Source organism: Pimephales promelas, chromosome 16, assembly GCF_988280905.1.
Source record: "Pimephales promelas chromosome 16, fPimPro1.hap1.1, whole genome shotgun sequence".
Lineage (NCBI taxonomy): Eukaryota > Metazoa > Chordata > Actinopteri > Cypriniformes > Leuciscidae > Pimephales > Pimephales promelas.
The window spans coordinates 23964879-23982218 of NC_142784.1; the positions used below are offsets into that span (position 1 = coordinate 23964879).

The 17340-nt window shown below is 37.9% G+C and overlaps 1 protein-coding gene across 1 annotated transcript in view; it reads right to left on the reverse strand.

Annotated features, from left to right (window-relative positions):
* sorl1 (sortilin-related receptor, L(DLR class) A repeats containing) overlaps window positions 1-17340 on the reverse strand; it is a 53234-nt gene that overhangs the window by 31188 nt on the left and 4706 nt on the right. The window contains exons 2-6 of the mRNA XM_039670528.2: window positions 16081-16197; window positions 14641-14769; window positions 12533-12694; window positions 12170-12237; window positions 7674-7848 (exon numbers count right to left, since the gene is read on the reverse strand). Of these exons, the coding sequence (XP_039526462.2) occupies window positions 7674-7848; window positions 12170-12237; window positions 12533-12694; window positions 14641-14769; window positions 16081-16197 (651 nt within the window). The remainder of the gene's footprint in view (window positions 1-7673; window positions 7849-12169; window positions 12238-12532; window positions 12695-14640; window positions 14770-16080; window positions 16198-17340) is intronic.

A 17340-nucleotide genomic window follows, 5' to 3' on the forward strand; every position in this document is an offset into this window, starting at 1 on the left:
TAGTCAGTGTCCCAGCAACTGTCTAGCATTGTCTTAAATGAGAAATGCATCATGAAGGAAGGAGGGTTCTTCCCATCTTGAAGTCTTTACTTTTGCTTTCTCCCCTCAGGAAATCAAAGCTTCAATCAATTTTGAAGTTCAGGCTGCTCAATCAGTCTTTCCCTTGTACCGTCACCGTAATCAAGCCATGGGTGAGTAAGAGTTACTTACATCAGGTTCACAAAGCCCCACAAACACAGAAAAATATGCTGTAAATTACAGTCTCTATAATTAACAGATTCCATACAATCAAACAAAAGCTGGGAGACACAAAAGTCTGAAACCCCTCAGTCAAAACCCCAACATAGTGAATGAGTGAATTCAAATGAAAAAAAAAAAAACTACTTGAAATCTGATCAGGCCATTCAGACTGAAACACAATTTCAAAAACTGCTTCTTTAAAATGATCAGATTTCAAAGCAACTGTTTTCTTGCTGTGTAGCCAAGAAGTAGAGAAGTAAACAAAGACGACATTAGAAGTGATAAAGGCAGTAAAAAAAAGCTAATTATATTGATTATATTGCAGGGCCAAAATTGATTGCAAGATGGAAGCAGTAACAGGTAAAAACAGGGCCGGGGATTTACTCGCTCAGTGTAAGAACAACAGGAAGACAGCCTGTCAGATAAAAGTGTATTTATAAGCACCATCATCCTGAATAACAAGTTTAACCACTTCCTTGTTTAAAGGCACAAAGGCTCAGTGTTTTCCTTCTCAGCTCTCCGCACTGCCTCGTTTTTAATCACACCATTCATGGTATTGATTTATCTCGCTGTTAACGGCTGTCTCCAGGAACAGACTGCAGTGTTGTGGAAAGAGCCAAAACACAATCTGGCATTAGAGAGCAAAGACGAGGGAGATCTCTCGAAAACAGACGTGTTGCCGGGAGAGCTTAAGAGAGCAAAGTGTGTGATAACAACAATCAAATCTGCAAAGCTGCAACGACCAGATACAGATGCCAATACTTGGACACAGCACTATAATAATACCATGTCATAGTGTAACCATTACATTACATAAATACTAGTTTAAAAAATGATTGACTAGCTAATAAATGATTGAATATTTTATAGAAAAAAATTTAAACATAAACGTGAAATAATAAAAATGACATGGCTATGTATGAAAATACATAATTTATTATATATTAAAAAAAATTCTAGCTAACTAAATATTTCAGATTTGAGAGTAAAAATATAAAATTATATTTGCATTTAAAATTTTAACCATTTATCTTCAACTTGTCTGGAAATCACACATTTATTATATTTATAATATTCTGGTATTTTTTAGGAAAACATTGTAAATAAGACATGGACATTTAAACGGTAATTATAATTTTGTCTAGTTTAGCTCACCTGTATAAAAATATGATAAATTCATTTTAAATTTAAGAGGCAAATAATGCAAATAAATTGTATTTCGATAGTAGTTGTTACACAGGTGGAAGCACAGTGTTTTTGAGTGATTGAGCTGTTAACCAATCATCCTATCCAGGTGGTGGTCAGAGGTCGGACATTTTCCCCCAAGGCTCCCAGGATCTACACTTAGATCCAACCTCCAATTTTAGCTCTTACAGAATCATTAGGCATTTATCCACAAACAGCTCCTCTGAGAAAACTGTCATCTCTCATTCTGCTGCTATGCCATCTAAGTGTCCCTGACAACAAACTTGACAGCAAAATTCGCCTATAAAAGCCTTCTATTCTTACATAGCAACATGAATGGAATACTTTCTGGCACAGCCGGCCCAATGAATATTTGGCTTTGGAGTCACTTTGCACTTTGTGGAGAAAGCATTTATCTCTGGAACAACAACCGTACTGTGCTGGCAGTCCCTCTCATCGCTTAGTCTGGATGGAAGAGAGATCAGACTTTCAAGCATGAGTGAGAATGTGTAGACGAAGCAATGTTGAAGAACACAGTGTGGGAAGTTCTGCATTCTATAGTATCACAGCAAAAAGTAAACAATATTTTGCCCAAGTTGTGAGTTTGCAGTCTGCATTTTAAAGATAATCAAAACAATAAAACTTGCTATTACGTTGTATTTGCTGACAGCATCCAAAAACAGATAGGCAGTCCACTGCAAAGAATAAATGACTTAAACTTACACACTTTGGGTATGGCTGTTTAGCATAGCTAAATTGAACCCTTCCTGTATTACAGCATTAGTCCTCATTTGAAGCAGTCTAATTGAACCCATCCAAACAGTTATCAAACTGACATCTGATTCACTTACTGACAGGATGTTTATGGAAATGTGGGGTTAAAGATCTACATTCATAAGAGTTTTGCTAGGAATGGTATTTTAATTAAATTCAGACCACTTTAATGCCCACTGACACGCCAATATAATGTTTAAAATCTCTTCCCATCCTTCTCCCATGAGCATCTTTCTTTATCTAGGTTCAGATTACACCCTGAAACCAGGTTATCACTAAAGCAGCTTGACAGGCTACAGGGAGGTGAGGATGTGAGAAGGGAAAAGACTTAATTATTATTAAAGATTTCTATGACATTATGGATAAATCCCTCAGATGAGAGGACCTTGGTTTCCACAGCTTTAATTAGTCTTAGAAGCTTCTCACTGCCAAAGGCTCTTGTGATATTCATTATGGTAATCCTATTAGCCGGACTGCAGATAGAGGGACTCAACACAATGAGAGCAAAAGAGTGAGTCAGAGAGAGACAGTGACGAAGGGAGAAAAAAAAACTGACATCAATGTCGTCCGACCGGCAAGACTTTGGATATGGTCCAAAACCTAGTGAACCTCACTGCCTACTCTCTTCATAAACAACACTAATTTCATACAGCCGCAATTTTGAATTGGCTCTGGTGGGAAGTAAACCGGAAGTGTCGCCTTTAATAACAGGTGAGTCGCGAATGCGATGGCGTATATTTGTTTAATGTAGAAATTAGTTATTCTAAAAATGTACGTACATTTCTATCATACTTTTAGACTATATACAGTCAGTGAAATTAATTTATAAATTTATTTTCTTTTATATATAAATATATAAAATAAGGTTCTTCCCACCGGAGCCTCGCTTTCGATTTAAAAATGGCGGCTGCGTGAAATCAGCGTATTGATTCAAATAGAGTTTAGTGTTAGCATGTCGCTAAGCTAACAAAATGATAATCTAATACTACAAAAAAATATACATACAACACAAACATTGCGTAAATGAATCAGTTCACTATCAATCTTTATTACCACTTGATTGATGATTGAACATTAAAAAACATTTCTTCCTCTTTTTCTGTCAGAGATTTTTTTCATCTTAAAGGGTTAGTTCACCCAAAAATGAAAAACCTGTCATTGATTACTCACCCTCATATCGTTCCAAACCCGTAAGACTTTCATTCATCATCGGAACACAATTGAAGATTTGTTTTATGAAATCTGAGTGCGTTCCGTCCCTCCATTGACAGTTACGCAACTGAAACTTTGAAGCTTACATAAAAATATCGGAAAACTAATCCATATGAATTCAGTCCAAATTTTCTGAAGAGACTTGATCGCTTTATATGATGAACAGACTGAATTTACTCTTTTATTCACATATAAATATTCATCAAATCACACATCAGTTGTGGTAAATGAAAGCTGTGAGAGAACCAATGAGGTTCATTATCTTGTGTCATTAAAGTCTTACGGTTTTGGAACGACATGAGGGCGAGTAATTAATGACAGAATTTTCATTTTTGGGTGAACTAACCTTTTAAACCAATTAGAACCAACAAACCGGCTTAGACTAATTTAAGGTCCTTTCTCAATATGCCTTCTTGTCTGTACTTGTGTTCTTGTGGACTTGTAAAACGTCATCAGTCACGGCCCAAGTACTGTCCCAATACACAAGTTTGCATTTAGGCAAGAACGGTTAAAAATCCCGGATGTGTTCTTCACACTCCCATTTTAGCGAGGATGCATCGGTTGGTAACTTGTGTGAACTTGTGTGACGGCAGAAATATCCCATAATTCATTTCGGCAATTGCGGAAGGAGCGGGAAGCAGGTCAAAAGTTACCTGAATATTACCGGCGTTTTTTCCCGCCGTTGGCTAGTGATGTACACAAACAAACAATAGAAGCAGAATTAAAATGAGACAGGTGTTGCTTTATTGTTGTGAATATACATTACATTGTAGTGTATGTAGAGTAATCCCTTAGGCTTGGGCGATAAAGCCTGGCTGTAATAATTCTCGTTATGTTTGGGCATTGCAGACGGCGTCTGTGCGGGGGTAACGTTAGCCTACTATTGCGCAATACCAGCAAGAACACATCGTCTCAAACTCTCAGCAACGTTCTGTGTGCTCGTCATCTCGTGAGTTCGTTCTTCCAGGAACAACTAGCAAGAGCTTTCTTCCCAAGAACACAAGTCCGTTCTTTGCATTCTTGGTTTTGAGAAACGGCCTAAGCGTTTTGTTTTTTTTTCAGCAGGGGCACCTTGTGATGTCTTAAAATGCTTTCTCTGAAGGCAGCTCTTCTAAGTATTGAAAGAAAGTGTTTGTTCTGTGAGTGAGTGAGCGAGAGACTGGAAGAGAGAGGGGGTTGCTCTAGGGGTACCTCTGGCCAGCAGGGTCAGGGCCAGGCCACACACAGGCATCAACCAGCCAAGGATCTCAACAAGCCTGTCGCTTTCTCTCTCCTCAAGAGTAGAGATATTTACAACTTGCCCAGCCAGACAAATTCCAAAGAGCTGTTGCTCTGGCCTATTTACTATTTGTCTGCCTTGTCTAAAACCTCCTTAGGATAATTTTGTTTAATGCGCTATGTGGACAACCAACGAGCACTGCAAAGAGTTGAACGGTCTGACCATGAAAACCACTAATGATCCTGTTGTAAATCCATCCACTCAGCAAGTGAAATATCCAAATCCGTTAAAATATTAACTGGAACTGTGGCTCACCAAAACACAGGGAGCAAACTTCCCACAGCCCTTTGTGGAAAATTCAGGAAAAAAAAAAACACTCAGAAAGCGAGTGTATATTGCTCCATCTCTGGTCAAATGGCCTTTGGACAGTTTAGCCTAAAATTTTAATTCTGTCATAGTTTACTCACCATCATGCTGTTTCAAACCAAACCTTTATAACTTTTATAAACAAACTAGACAAAAACAGTTATCTTTTTCTGTGTTCCAAAGCAGAAAGAAAGTCATACAGGTTTGGAACGACATGAGGGTAGGTAAATGATGACAGAATTTGCATTTGACATCTCTTTACTGCAACAAAACAAGAACAATGGAAGCGGTTATAAAGCTCTTCTGGTGCCGTTAGTATGGCGCAGTGTTGAAGACGGGACCATATGGCGGCACTGGGCAGCAGAACGCATATAAGTGGTGCATGAGTGGTTAGAAGCGCCCGAGGGAAACCTAGCCACAACTTCATTAACGGAACATAGATCAGAAATGTCAGGCAGGCACGCCGTCCAGTGCCACGGTTGTGCCATCCGCGCAGCAATGCTCATAAACAGCCCTTAAAACTCCCACGGAGTCTCTGGCTTTGTGAGGCCGCAGATAAATTAGACATTTCTTTCCAATTTAATGGGTGACTTGGGTCTGCTTCTGCTTTACGCAACCTGGCAGTGCCATGTGTAACCTGACAGATGCCTCATCCAGTTCTGGGCAGTCAGACATTTGCTGTGGGATGAGGTTAGTGAGATGCCAGCTGATGTGGGGTGGAAATGATTAACCACTGAATATACTCCAGGGTGAGCGCTACACTGAAATATAACACTAGCTGCGGTCAGCATAGACGTGAGGTCTAGACAGTCATTGTTTCAGAAACCAAGAACTATGCAAAACGTTATGGAGGCATATTAACTGAAAACAAATAGCTCAAAATGTATTGCGTTTCCATCTTGGATATGATATAGCTTGATTCCCAGATGGACAGATATAGCTTTTACACTAGTGTTTCTATGACTGTTGACCTGTGTTGGGCTGGACTTACAATACAAAAAAGCACAATACACTGTAAGATGAGGATCTCAATTGTTTCTGCTCATGACAAATTCTGAAATAATGCTAGCGTTTAACTTGACTAAATTACAAAAATAAATAAAAAGTCCAGATAGACTAGAGTAAATGTGCAGGATTCAGATTTTCAGAGTTTCTGCTTGTTTAGATGACATTCTTAAGTTATAGATGTGCATGGAATTATATAAACGCACAAATAAAGATAATACAAGGTGCAATTGTTTTAAAGTTCCAATGAATATAGTGTTGCAGGGATGATGTATTTTTGTAGGAAAACCTAGATGTTGGCATCAACGTTGGTTCCTTCGACAAAAAGCCAATGGGATTTATTCCGAGGACCTCTGGACTTTTCCGGAAAATAATCTCTTTTGCCAAACAAAGTTTATGATTCTTACATGGTTTGTTCATAAAGATAATCTTCACAATTAAAGAAATTTTTTAAGTCTAACAATAGGAAGAAGTGAAAAGATAAATATATAAACAATCTACACCATGGCTGCATGACTTCAATGTCACCACCTTTACTTTTACAATTACTCTTTTAAACTTTATAATCTTTAAATTGGAACGTCTGAGTTAGAATAGTTTACAACAGTGCAGTTATAAACACAATGAGGCTGTAAAAGTGGACTAGCGAGAAGAGTGATGACGTTTAATGTCCCTGACAACCTCAATAGTCCCATTAAGCCACTTGTTAGCAACTGCCTTTTCAAGACACATGAAAATATCTTGAGCTTATATTAACCCCAGACATTAATTTGAGCGATTTAAAAACAAACCCATGGAGAGCTAAATGTTTTAACTCTATATATACACACTAAGAAAAACAGAACTGCAAAATATGATTGCAGTTTGATGTTACCATGCTAATAGAAGCATAAAACATATAGCACATGCAACTTAATCCATTTTTAATTACACTGAACTATTTTTATCTATTAATTGCAGTATTGAATTAAATAGACGTTTATATATTTATCTTGTCCGCCTTGTATTTATTCTTTCATCGAGCTTGTCGTAACGCATTCTGGGTTCGCTCTCTCTGTGATGGATACAAACAATCCTGCCTTAGAATCTGGCCAAAATTTGGCCTCTTAGGAGGAAGCATAACGAAACCGCCTACCTTCTGGAGCAGTCAACCTACTACTGCTGTTCACAGACACAAAATCAGCAGATGCTTTTTTTTTTTCTTCTTCAAAACAACTTTCAGTACATGTATTACAGGTTGTGCCTCCAGGGGGCATATATTATGTTTGAGGGCACAATGACCCAGTGGGATTCAAACCAGTAATCTTTTGGTTACCAGCCCAGATTAATAACAAGAGTGTCACCTTTCTGAACTACCCTTATGTCATATAGGGCAGAAGTTCAGTGTTGGCTAAACAAACCAGGAATCCTCCTTATCCGATTCCATGGCTTTAAATAAGCCTGTTATGTCTGCCTGTTCATCTTGAGCGGGATCGTTCCTCCTGCTCTTCAGAGGAGTGTTTACTCACACTCACAGGAGAGGCATTCAGCTCGAGTTGGCACGGATAAGACTCTCGGAACTCTCCACATTTCCAGTTTTTGAACTCTAGCTCAGCCCTGCTTATTCTACCCTTCTTCTGCTATATAAAAGCCTGAAGCTACAAATTCTGTTCTGGTCGGAATGTACCCTTACCCTGGTTGTGGTGGCAAACATGTACTTGTCCCGTAACTGGAAGCTGTCCACCTTCTCTAGGATAACTTGACGGTTTTGCTCGAAGAAGTCCGTGCTGCTGAGGATGATGGAGTCTCCCTGGGGCTCGTGACGCTGGACAAACAACGTGGTGGGGTTGTCGTGTGGCTCTACACCCCTAGGGGATTAGAAAGAAACACATGGACATTCATATTTTGGACATATATTCGCAAAATGGGTTTTTTGTGTTTAAATGGTTTCAGAGAGCAACCAGTTCCATATTAATGTGTCTTAATATAAAATACTACACTTTCTTGAAGACCAAATTAGCATATTAGAATGAATTCTGAAGGATCATGTGACACTGAAGACTGGCATAATGACTGCTGAAAAATAAGATTTGTCATCACAGGAATAAATCATATTTTAAAAATATACTAGCATAGACAACAGTTATTTTAAATTGTAATAATATTTCACTAAATAATAATTTTTACTGTATTTTTATCAAACAAATGCAGTCTTTGTGAACATTAAAGACTTCTTTCAAAAGCATTTAAATAATCTTAATGGCCGCAAACATTTGAACAGTGCTTCAAAAAAAAAAATACAATATTACAATAATAAAGTAACATGTTTTGTATTATATTTCCTAATGATATGCAATGTGCTACAATGCAAAATCTGTACAGGGCACATGCAGCTACATTAATCATACGTAATCAATAGGTACTTCCACTTGCCAAGCCAATTCAAGCAACTTCACACCAAACAACTTACACTGAACCAGTTTTCCCTCATCTGTTTTCTGCACAATGTTACTCATAAATTATTCAGGGTGAGTGTGGGAGATCAAGACTACAGACGAAGGAATGGGCAGCAGTTTCAGATAAATGGATGAGAGAATCTCTCTCCACTCTTGACCAACAGCCTGACTTCCCTTCCTCTTTGAAAACAGAGGGGTGCTGATTGTTGAGACTGGCTCTTAAATCACCAAGCTAGAGGATAAAGGGATTATCTCGCAGGGGAACAAACACACAAACCTCACCGCTTGCTTTCTATTTCACAACTGGGAGTTTAGCACGTTGAGCAGCAGAGTGAGAGACGGATAAAAACAAGGGCTTACAGCACTTTTAACCAGCCCTGCAGCACCGCCTTTGGTTTGTCTAGATTAAAACTGAAAGCCAATTGAGACAGCATACAGTCAACAAACAACACAATTCACACCCAGAAAAACACAAACATGCACTGAACTGAAGGTCTGTTTGCTGACCTTTGAAACAAGTCAAGCTGTTTAGTAGGACTTCTTTATTCCTTCTGACTGCTACATTAAAAATATATACATTTAATGATGCAGCAATATTACAATTTTGGTTGACACCATTAAACCAACGATTAAAAGGCTAATAACGGACACAAAACACACACCTTAAAAAGTTGGCCAGATGTTTTTGAAAGAAGTCTCTTATGCTTAAGGGTGCATTTGTTTGATCAAAAATACAGTAAAACTGTAATATTGTAAAAAAAAAAAATTATTATAATTTAAAAAGACTGGTTTCTATTTTAATCTAATACAAATTTGATTTAGTACTGTGATGGTAAGGCTGCATTTTCAGGCCAGCACCATTACTCCAGTCTCCAGTGTCACAAGATCCTCCAGAAATCATTCTGATATGCTGATTTGCCACTCAAGAAACATTTCTTATTATTATTAAATGTTAAGACCAGTTGAAAAACAAGAAAAGTTCAAAATTAATTTAAAATAAATGTGTTATTGCTGAAAAAAAGTGTTAACTTCTTTCCTTTAAAAAAAAACCCTCACTGAACCCATTTTTTTTGAATGGTACTGTAATTATGTGGTGTAATGGTACTATTGTAAGTAAAAATAGTACTGTGTGTTTTAAAAAATTAAAAGTTAGACTGTTTAAATGCTTCAATTGAATTTAGGCATGACAACATTATAATCTGCCGTATAAAAACTGGATATTCATTTTGAGATTTGCTAAAGATTACATTTAGCAGTGTACATTTTTAGTGCTTTTAAAGATTAATATAAGCAAGTAAACTAAATGTTATTTAGTAAGAACAATTACATTAAAAAATGACGATATGGAACTGATATATCATGCATCCCACATCTGACACAGGTCTGATTCTGGCTCGCAACACTCCTATCATCCTCTCTAGAGACCCTCTCTTGAGGAAAAGAAAACATCTGTCAAACCTGAACAAGGGAAGCTGTCTGAAATGTGACAATCCTAAGCCGGGCACAGTCTGAGAGAGCTCTCAGAGCACAGAACAGAAGGGTTATTGCTGCAGTGATGGTGTAGTCGGTCTCTGAGCTCTCGAGTCATTTGTGTAGGGCCATCGCTGATGTTATCTCCACAGGCACTGACTGCCACTCCAGCAGATGAATTGGGTCACGGCTGGTAGACAATCAATTATTAATACGGCCGCAGTCTGAGCCTCATCAGAGAAACATCCACAACCGAATATTTTGCAATCAAGCAATGTGTCTGGACGGCAGCCCACATTCTTGAAAACACTTACAACTTCCTAATATATCTTTGACTATTCTGTTGCAGTAATGTGAAAAACAAATTTGTTCTGGATAGACATTAACAGACATGTTTTGAGCTAAAGTAACAAAGAAAAAAAAAACGATAATCACGTCTGTGATGAATTGGAGTCATAACATTCTAATTAGCTCTGGTTTTCCGGTCGGATCATATCCTATGGCATAATGTTTACGGAACAGGATAGCAATAAGCGCCACTCTGTTATTTCTATTTGCTGCTCGCTTTTGATGCCAGTGCCTGATCGCGCAAACACTGAGTGCTGGCTGCAATCCAAAGCAAGAGTTTCACATTCCCACATAAACCTGCAAATTGAGTGAGGCAGCACAGAGCATTCAACCCTCTTCAAATTACAAACATTGTTGCAAAATTCCTGTACGGAAGAAAGTAGAGAGCAAGAACTGGATTTGCCATTTCGATTGCTTAGAATATCAATGATCTGCAAACTCACACCCTGTTCTTTTAGACAGCAATCAAAACCACAGTAATGAGCCATGTATGAATTAGGCTATCTGCGGAATAACCCATTGCCAAAAGGGTTATTCTGAAGCAGATCACACATGCATGTAGAGAACTGTACAGTATGTCAATCCATAAGCTGCTCATAAGTGAAAGTAACAAAATTACTCCAGCTCAAAAGCCATTACTCCAACCTCATTTTTTCTGCTTTGCCTACCCAGAGAATTTGGCTCGACCATGAGAAAATGAGTTAGGAAGTACGAACGTGTGGGCGCGATTTATTTTTTTTTATCTTCGAGAGATATCATGGCTTACAAACAAGCGAAGCATGGCAGATGGTCAGTGTTCGGATGTACAAATGAACACAAAAGTATTTTTTATTTCCTTCATCCGAGCGCCGACACAACTTCCCAAAGTTTTGAATGGTCCAAACATTTCACCAATGACTGTTTCCTCAATTTGGGCCAATACAGAGCTGGCCTCGATGAACGTCTGAAAATAAATCGATCGAGCTACCAAGCAACAATTTCTGATGTGTAACGTAGCCTAATTGTTCAAGTTCAGACAGGTAATCTTTCTCTCAAAATCGTTCAATACTGTTTATGCATCAGTAAATCAAGCCAGTGACTAAAATATCAACTTCACATCGTTTCTTTTAGTAGGATGAAAATAATCTAATTTAAATTGTAAACAAATTATATACAGAGAGTGCTCAAAGAACAATCTTTCCACACAACTCATTATGAAATCAATGACGCACGTTACACTGCACAACAAAGCTCTTACTGTGTGTACATCGTGGTGTTTGCATTGGTGAAAGCATTAGAGAGAGTGCAGAAACTGCATTTCAATGAGATGATCTTCATTCTCAGGATCAACAGCCTGTCATCTGCTTGCTCAATGCTCATCACGGCACCATTTTATGTGATGGGAATAGATCTAAATACTTTAAAAACTTCTCACGATTCGGTAATCTCAATAGCTGTAATATTAAAAACGTATAATAGCTGTAGTTCAAGAGAGTTTCACATGTAATACGTAGCTATTTCATATGCAAGGCGAGGACAAATGCCTTTTATTTCTAAATTATGACTATTTTGACTTAAAAACATACTAATATTATAAGGGAAACTCAGGAAACATAAAATAACCCCCCATGTCATGGGAGGACTAACCAATTGTCACAATTAACAATTTTCGAACTAACCATTTTGTTAAAATGAATAGAAATCCAAGGCAAGCATGAATAAGCACGATTATTTCCTTAATTTGAAGTGACAAAAAAAAAAACAGCAACATAGCATTTTGTTACCGCTGCTTACAGGAAAAAGAAGCTGTCTTTAAAAAAAGCACTGAAATATGTAGTTAAATTAGAAGCATGACTACTTTTGACCAATGATGGCACACCCATCACACATTTCGTAACGGACACATTCAGAACACCCTCAAAGTGTTTGATCTTACCAGAAGTAGAACTTCACATGCTCCTGAATCAACACCCACGTCTCACCAAAGTCATCTGATTTCCACAGCTGCCAAATGGAAATTAAAAAAAGAAAAAGAGAACAAAAAGAAAGAGAAGTCCTTAAGAGTCAGCAGTTTCTGATAAAACTTTTAATATTTTGAAACATTTGTCATAAACCAGCTTCTCATATGAAAACTACAGCTGATTCCCTCAAATCAAAATGTGCTGCTTAGTGCAAAATTAAAAAGGGCAATCTCCACAAATAGCTAAAGACTTAAATGGCAGTGCCATTCATCTTATTAAAACTGGACACAAGATATACAAAATAGCCCAGAACTGAAGGAAAGCATCGGTGATCATACCTGTTTATTGGGGTGAGAACTGTCATAAGCAAGGACCAGGTTAGGCCTCTTACTGTGCAGCAGTAAGTCTGTGGGCTTGAACAGGATGGAGAAACCCTGAACACTTTTACAAAAGTCAAAGGTGTTCCACAGGTAACCGTTCGTGGTGTCAGTAAATAGGTACTGCAGGGGAAAAAAATCAGAAAAGAAAAAACAAATTCAGCAAAAACAAAATGGTTCATTCAAAATAAAAATAAAAATACTGTCAGCATATATAAAGGGCTTAGATTAAGCCAGGATCAGGCATTAGTTCACTCAAGATATTTAGTAGCTTTTAAAAACATGCCTTAGAAAAAAAAACATTACTGGTGTGCATCTTGAGACAAAATAATGTTACTGGCATATTAGTGCAAATTGCTTTCAATTAAAACAGCCTTGTCTGTGAAACCAAGGGATTATGTTACAAATACCATTTTATTGTCTTAAATAGAGATACAAGGCATCTATTTTCAATACAATGAAAGTAGATGGTGGTTTATAATGGCAAGCTCCAAAAATCACAATAAAATTAGTCCATATGACTCAATGTAAAAAATGTGCAATGTAAAATGACCAGAATATGGGCTTGCATGTCTTAAAGGCCTAGAGTACACAACTCATATAGACTGTTTTTATGATGCTTTTTTTGTCCTTTTATTAATTGCATTATAAAAATCACCATCCACATTCATTGTGTGTAAAAGAGCAGCCTCTACATTCTGCTAAATGTCTTCTTTTGCTTTCCACATCATGCAGGTTGGGAACATTAGGGTGATGTTTACCTCTGTAGTGATTGATGACAACAGAAGATCTATAATTTATCGATATTTATCTCAGGCAACTGGCACCGCAAGAACATCAAAGCATTTTAAAATATAGTTAAAAACATATATTTTTTTAACATTACGAATTATTCAGATTATGCACTTCTGCCATTCTAATCTCCCTCCTTCTCTTTGATCTTTCATTTAAGAGCCTTCCTTATAAACTTTGTCCTCTCCATGGCCTGGTTATGGAAGCAGGGCACTTTCTCTCTCCAGATTCAGAGGCAATGAGGACTGGGACTGAAACAGTAACACTCGACTTAAAAAGAAACCTAATGCTGTACAGAAATATGAAAGGAAAAGTGGCAAAAGAAGAAAGAGAAAGTAGAGCATATGGATCTCCAGTATTAACCGTGTCCGTGACCATCATCAGACTATGTGACACAAAGCCATTGTTCCTTACCAAATGCCAAGTCAACACAGCTTAGAGAAGTAATAACACACCACTTCTCAACAAGCCAAATGATTTCAAGTTAGTAGTTGAGATAAATAATTAATAATTATATTTATAATAATAATAACAGTTAAAAAGCAAAAACAGAAATAATGTTGCTGTTAATTATTAATATTATTATATAATAGTTACTCGAATAAAGTGAAGACTATATTAATTGAGATCAACATTAATAAGTCAATAGTGAATCATTAGAAAATCCAATCACACTTCCAAGTCAAAGCCACTATAAAGCTCTATTAATTATCCCATCTGTAACAACCGAGAATCACAGTTCTTTTCTATATGTGGACCAACGGTGCAAGTTACTCTGGTCACTCAAAGTGCTGCTACCAAGAAGTTGTAAGCTTTGCAAATTACACTAGTAATGCTTTAGCTTCAATCCAATCCAATGCAGCAGGAGCAGCAAGCGGCAGCTGCAGTGCCAGCCACATCATTGACTCCAGTCTCCAGATGAATGGTCACCGTCTGCTGCCGTCAGCCCCTGCAAAGACGCAATGCAGAGTCCCACAGCGGTTCTACCACATCTGCAGCTCCCCCACTCCAACTCCCATGAGCCTTTTCACCTCCACAATAGTTGGTGGCAAGGGCAAGGACTAAGGATGCAGCTCGTATTTTTACCCAGCCCTTGGAGCAGCTCTCTTGGATAACACCATCTGTGGGTGTATACGTGACTGGAGGGGTGGAAGGTCACAGCTGCAGATGGCCAGGAAGCAGTTTGTGTCACAGCGGTCTTGTATGACCTCGGCTTAAACTCACAAAGACAAGACAACTCAAGTATGTCACACTGATAGTGCAGCCATCACACTTACCCGTTTGTTGTCAGCAGGGCTGTGGTAAAACTGTGAGATGACCTGCTTTCTGCCCTCCTGGTCCCCAGACAGTTGAAATTTCTCTGATACGTCGGTGAAGGTGGTTCCATAGTCATAGGACACGTACACCTGTTAAATAAACAATATCAAATTTCAACTTCATACACTACAGAAATTGTAGCTCTGGTCGAAAACCTAGTAAGGGGACCCGTGGTGTATGTAGATAGAAACGCCTCATTTTAAGGTAATAAAAACATAACGGTTCATTATGTAAGGTCTTTAAACACCTCTGAAAACATAGTTATGCATACAATGCACTTTTAATGGTGAGACTTTTGTAACGAATTATCGTATCAGCCAAAATTTTCATATCGGTGCACCCCTAATGGTCACCACTCTAACCAAGGCCCTTCTCCATCAATTGCTCAGTATGGCAAGGAGGCCAGCTCTAGGGAATAGTCCTGGTTGTTCCAAACTTCTTCCATTAAGGATTATGAAGGCTGCTTCTATGAACCTTCAACGCAGCAGATTTTTTTTCCATAGTCTTTCCCAAATCTGTGTCTTGATACAATTCTGTCTCTGAGCTCTAGGGGCAGTTCCTTTGACCACATGGCTCTGATATCCATTTTCAGCCGTTAGACCTTTTATTGGGAGGTGCGTGTCTTTCCACAGATTAACTCCACTCAAAGTGTAGTAACATCTCCAAGCAAAATTGAAATGCTCCTGAGCGAAATGTGTCCCAGAAAAAGGTATTAATACTTATGCAATGTAATATTCCAGCTTTTTATAATACATTTGCAAAGTTATCACAAATCTGTTTTTTGCTTTGCATTATGGTGTATGGAGTGTATATTAGTGTGAAAAAAGGTAAAGTAGCATAAGGCAGCAACATTATAAAAAAAAATGTGAAAAAAAAAAAAAGACTTTGCAAACCACTATGATTAGGGATGCACCGATATGAACATTTTGGCCGATAACCGATAATTCTTTATATCTGAAAGCCAATAACCGATATATCGGCCGATAAATCTAAATCTAAATTTTATATAATTTTTGAAAGCAAAAGTCTCACAATTAAAATCCGTTCCCTAACACAATTGTAATGTTCTCATTATAATTTCACGTAGCCGATATGACAGCACATTTTGCACTTCGTTTTTGATTCCAATCATATTTCAAGCAATTAAGATCAATCATGTTGAACAGTGCGCATCTTAAGTGTCTCAGGTGTCAAGTGTTGAAGGAAATAATTCATTATTTATCAGCTTCAATAAATCAGCCAAATTTTATTATTGGGCCGATAACATAAAAATGAGCAAACATCGGCCGATACCGATATGTTGGCCGATATATCGTGCATCCCTAACTATGATAGAAGTAAAAAAAAAAGCTATTTGACAAACTTTTTAAAATGATCTAGGATAAAAATGGTATACTCACAGAGCTGGTCTTGGGATCGGTAGCACCAACGCTGTCTCTGGCTAAAGCTACTATGACGTTGCTCTTCTCCCCAGCCCAGTGGACGACCATCTGATTATGAGAATCGTTCAGGTTGGCCTGTGAATGCAAAATATGATGAACAACTAGATAAAATGTCCACTTTAAGTGGAATTTATTTTGCTGTGGTCAGACAAGTATCCAGGTTTCCACAGTACAAATCAAGCTGTCAAGGCATAACACATCACGACTCACTCAAAGCTGGTTTTCAAAGACATGTACCAGTTTCTGCTTCTCTCACTGGGTAACTTTCCATACCGCATTTGTAATATCAGCTAAAATGAATCTGTATTTGACAACCTTGAGTTTGTTGAGTATATTGTTATAAAACACTGCAGGTGTCTCTGGCACTTAAGGCTGACAGCCTTTGAGAAAACAAACAGAGCTGAAGAGAGCTAAGCTAGACCACAGCGGCAGGAAAACTGAAGCTATGGGCTGCGGTGTCCCAATCTGATCTGCTGAACAAAGAAATATGTCTCATCTTTTCATGTCCACCCCCCTCTTCTCTTTCCACTAAGAACAGAACTCATCTTTAATTCAAACTTCTGCATGAGGAGGACTATGGCATCCTCAAATGGGTTCTACTCCAATATCTCCTGTCAGACATGAAAGAGAAGCTACAAAAGGTTGTTTATAAAGGAACAAAAAGCCCTAACACCACTTCTTTTCCTGTCTGAGGAACAAGTTGTGGTTTATTGGCAAACAACAAGTGTACTTAACATTATAGAAAGGTCACACATACACTTACCACCAAAAGCTGCAGACATTCAATGTAAGAAAAATACTTCCATATGCTACAGCATTTTTTTTAAATACACATAGGCAAAAGAGGCATAGTGATATTCATTTGGGAATGGTTGTTTTTTGTAACGTACAAACAGCAATTCCTCAAACGACCTTACCTTGAATGTAGAGTCATATTTTTATTCACCATGACAAGGCAGTAAATCTCCCTGTCTTTTAGGCCAGCTTGGCAAGCAGCATGTTAGCACAACAGAGAAATTTTGGAGAGTGACAGAGCTGTTAAGAAATCTTACAGCAGTGCTTTTTTACATATAGCCTCAAAGCACTAGGTTCATTTAACCTCTATTCATGAAATATGACAGCTGTATAATCCATATTTTCCCTAAAAGACATTAAATTGAATTTAACTCGGATAATAAAGTATGTTACATTCAAAATGGGATGCGCAACAACATATTT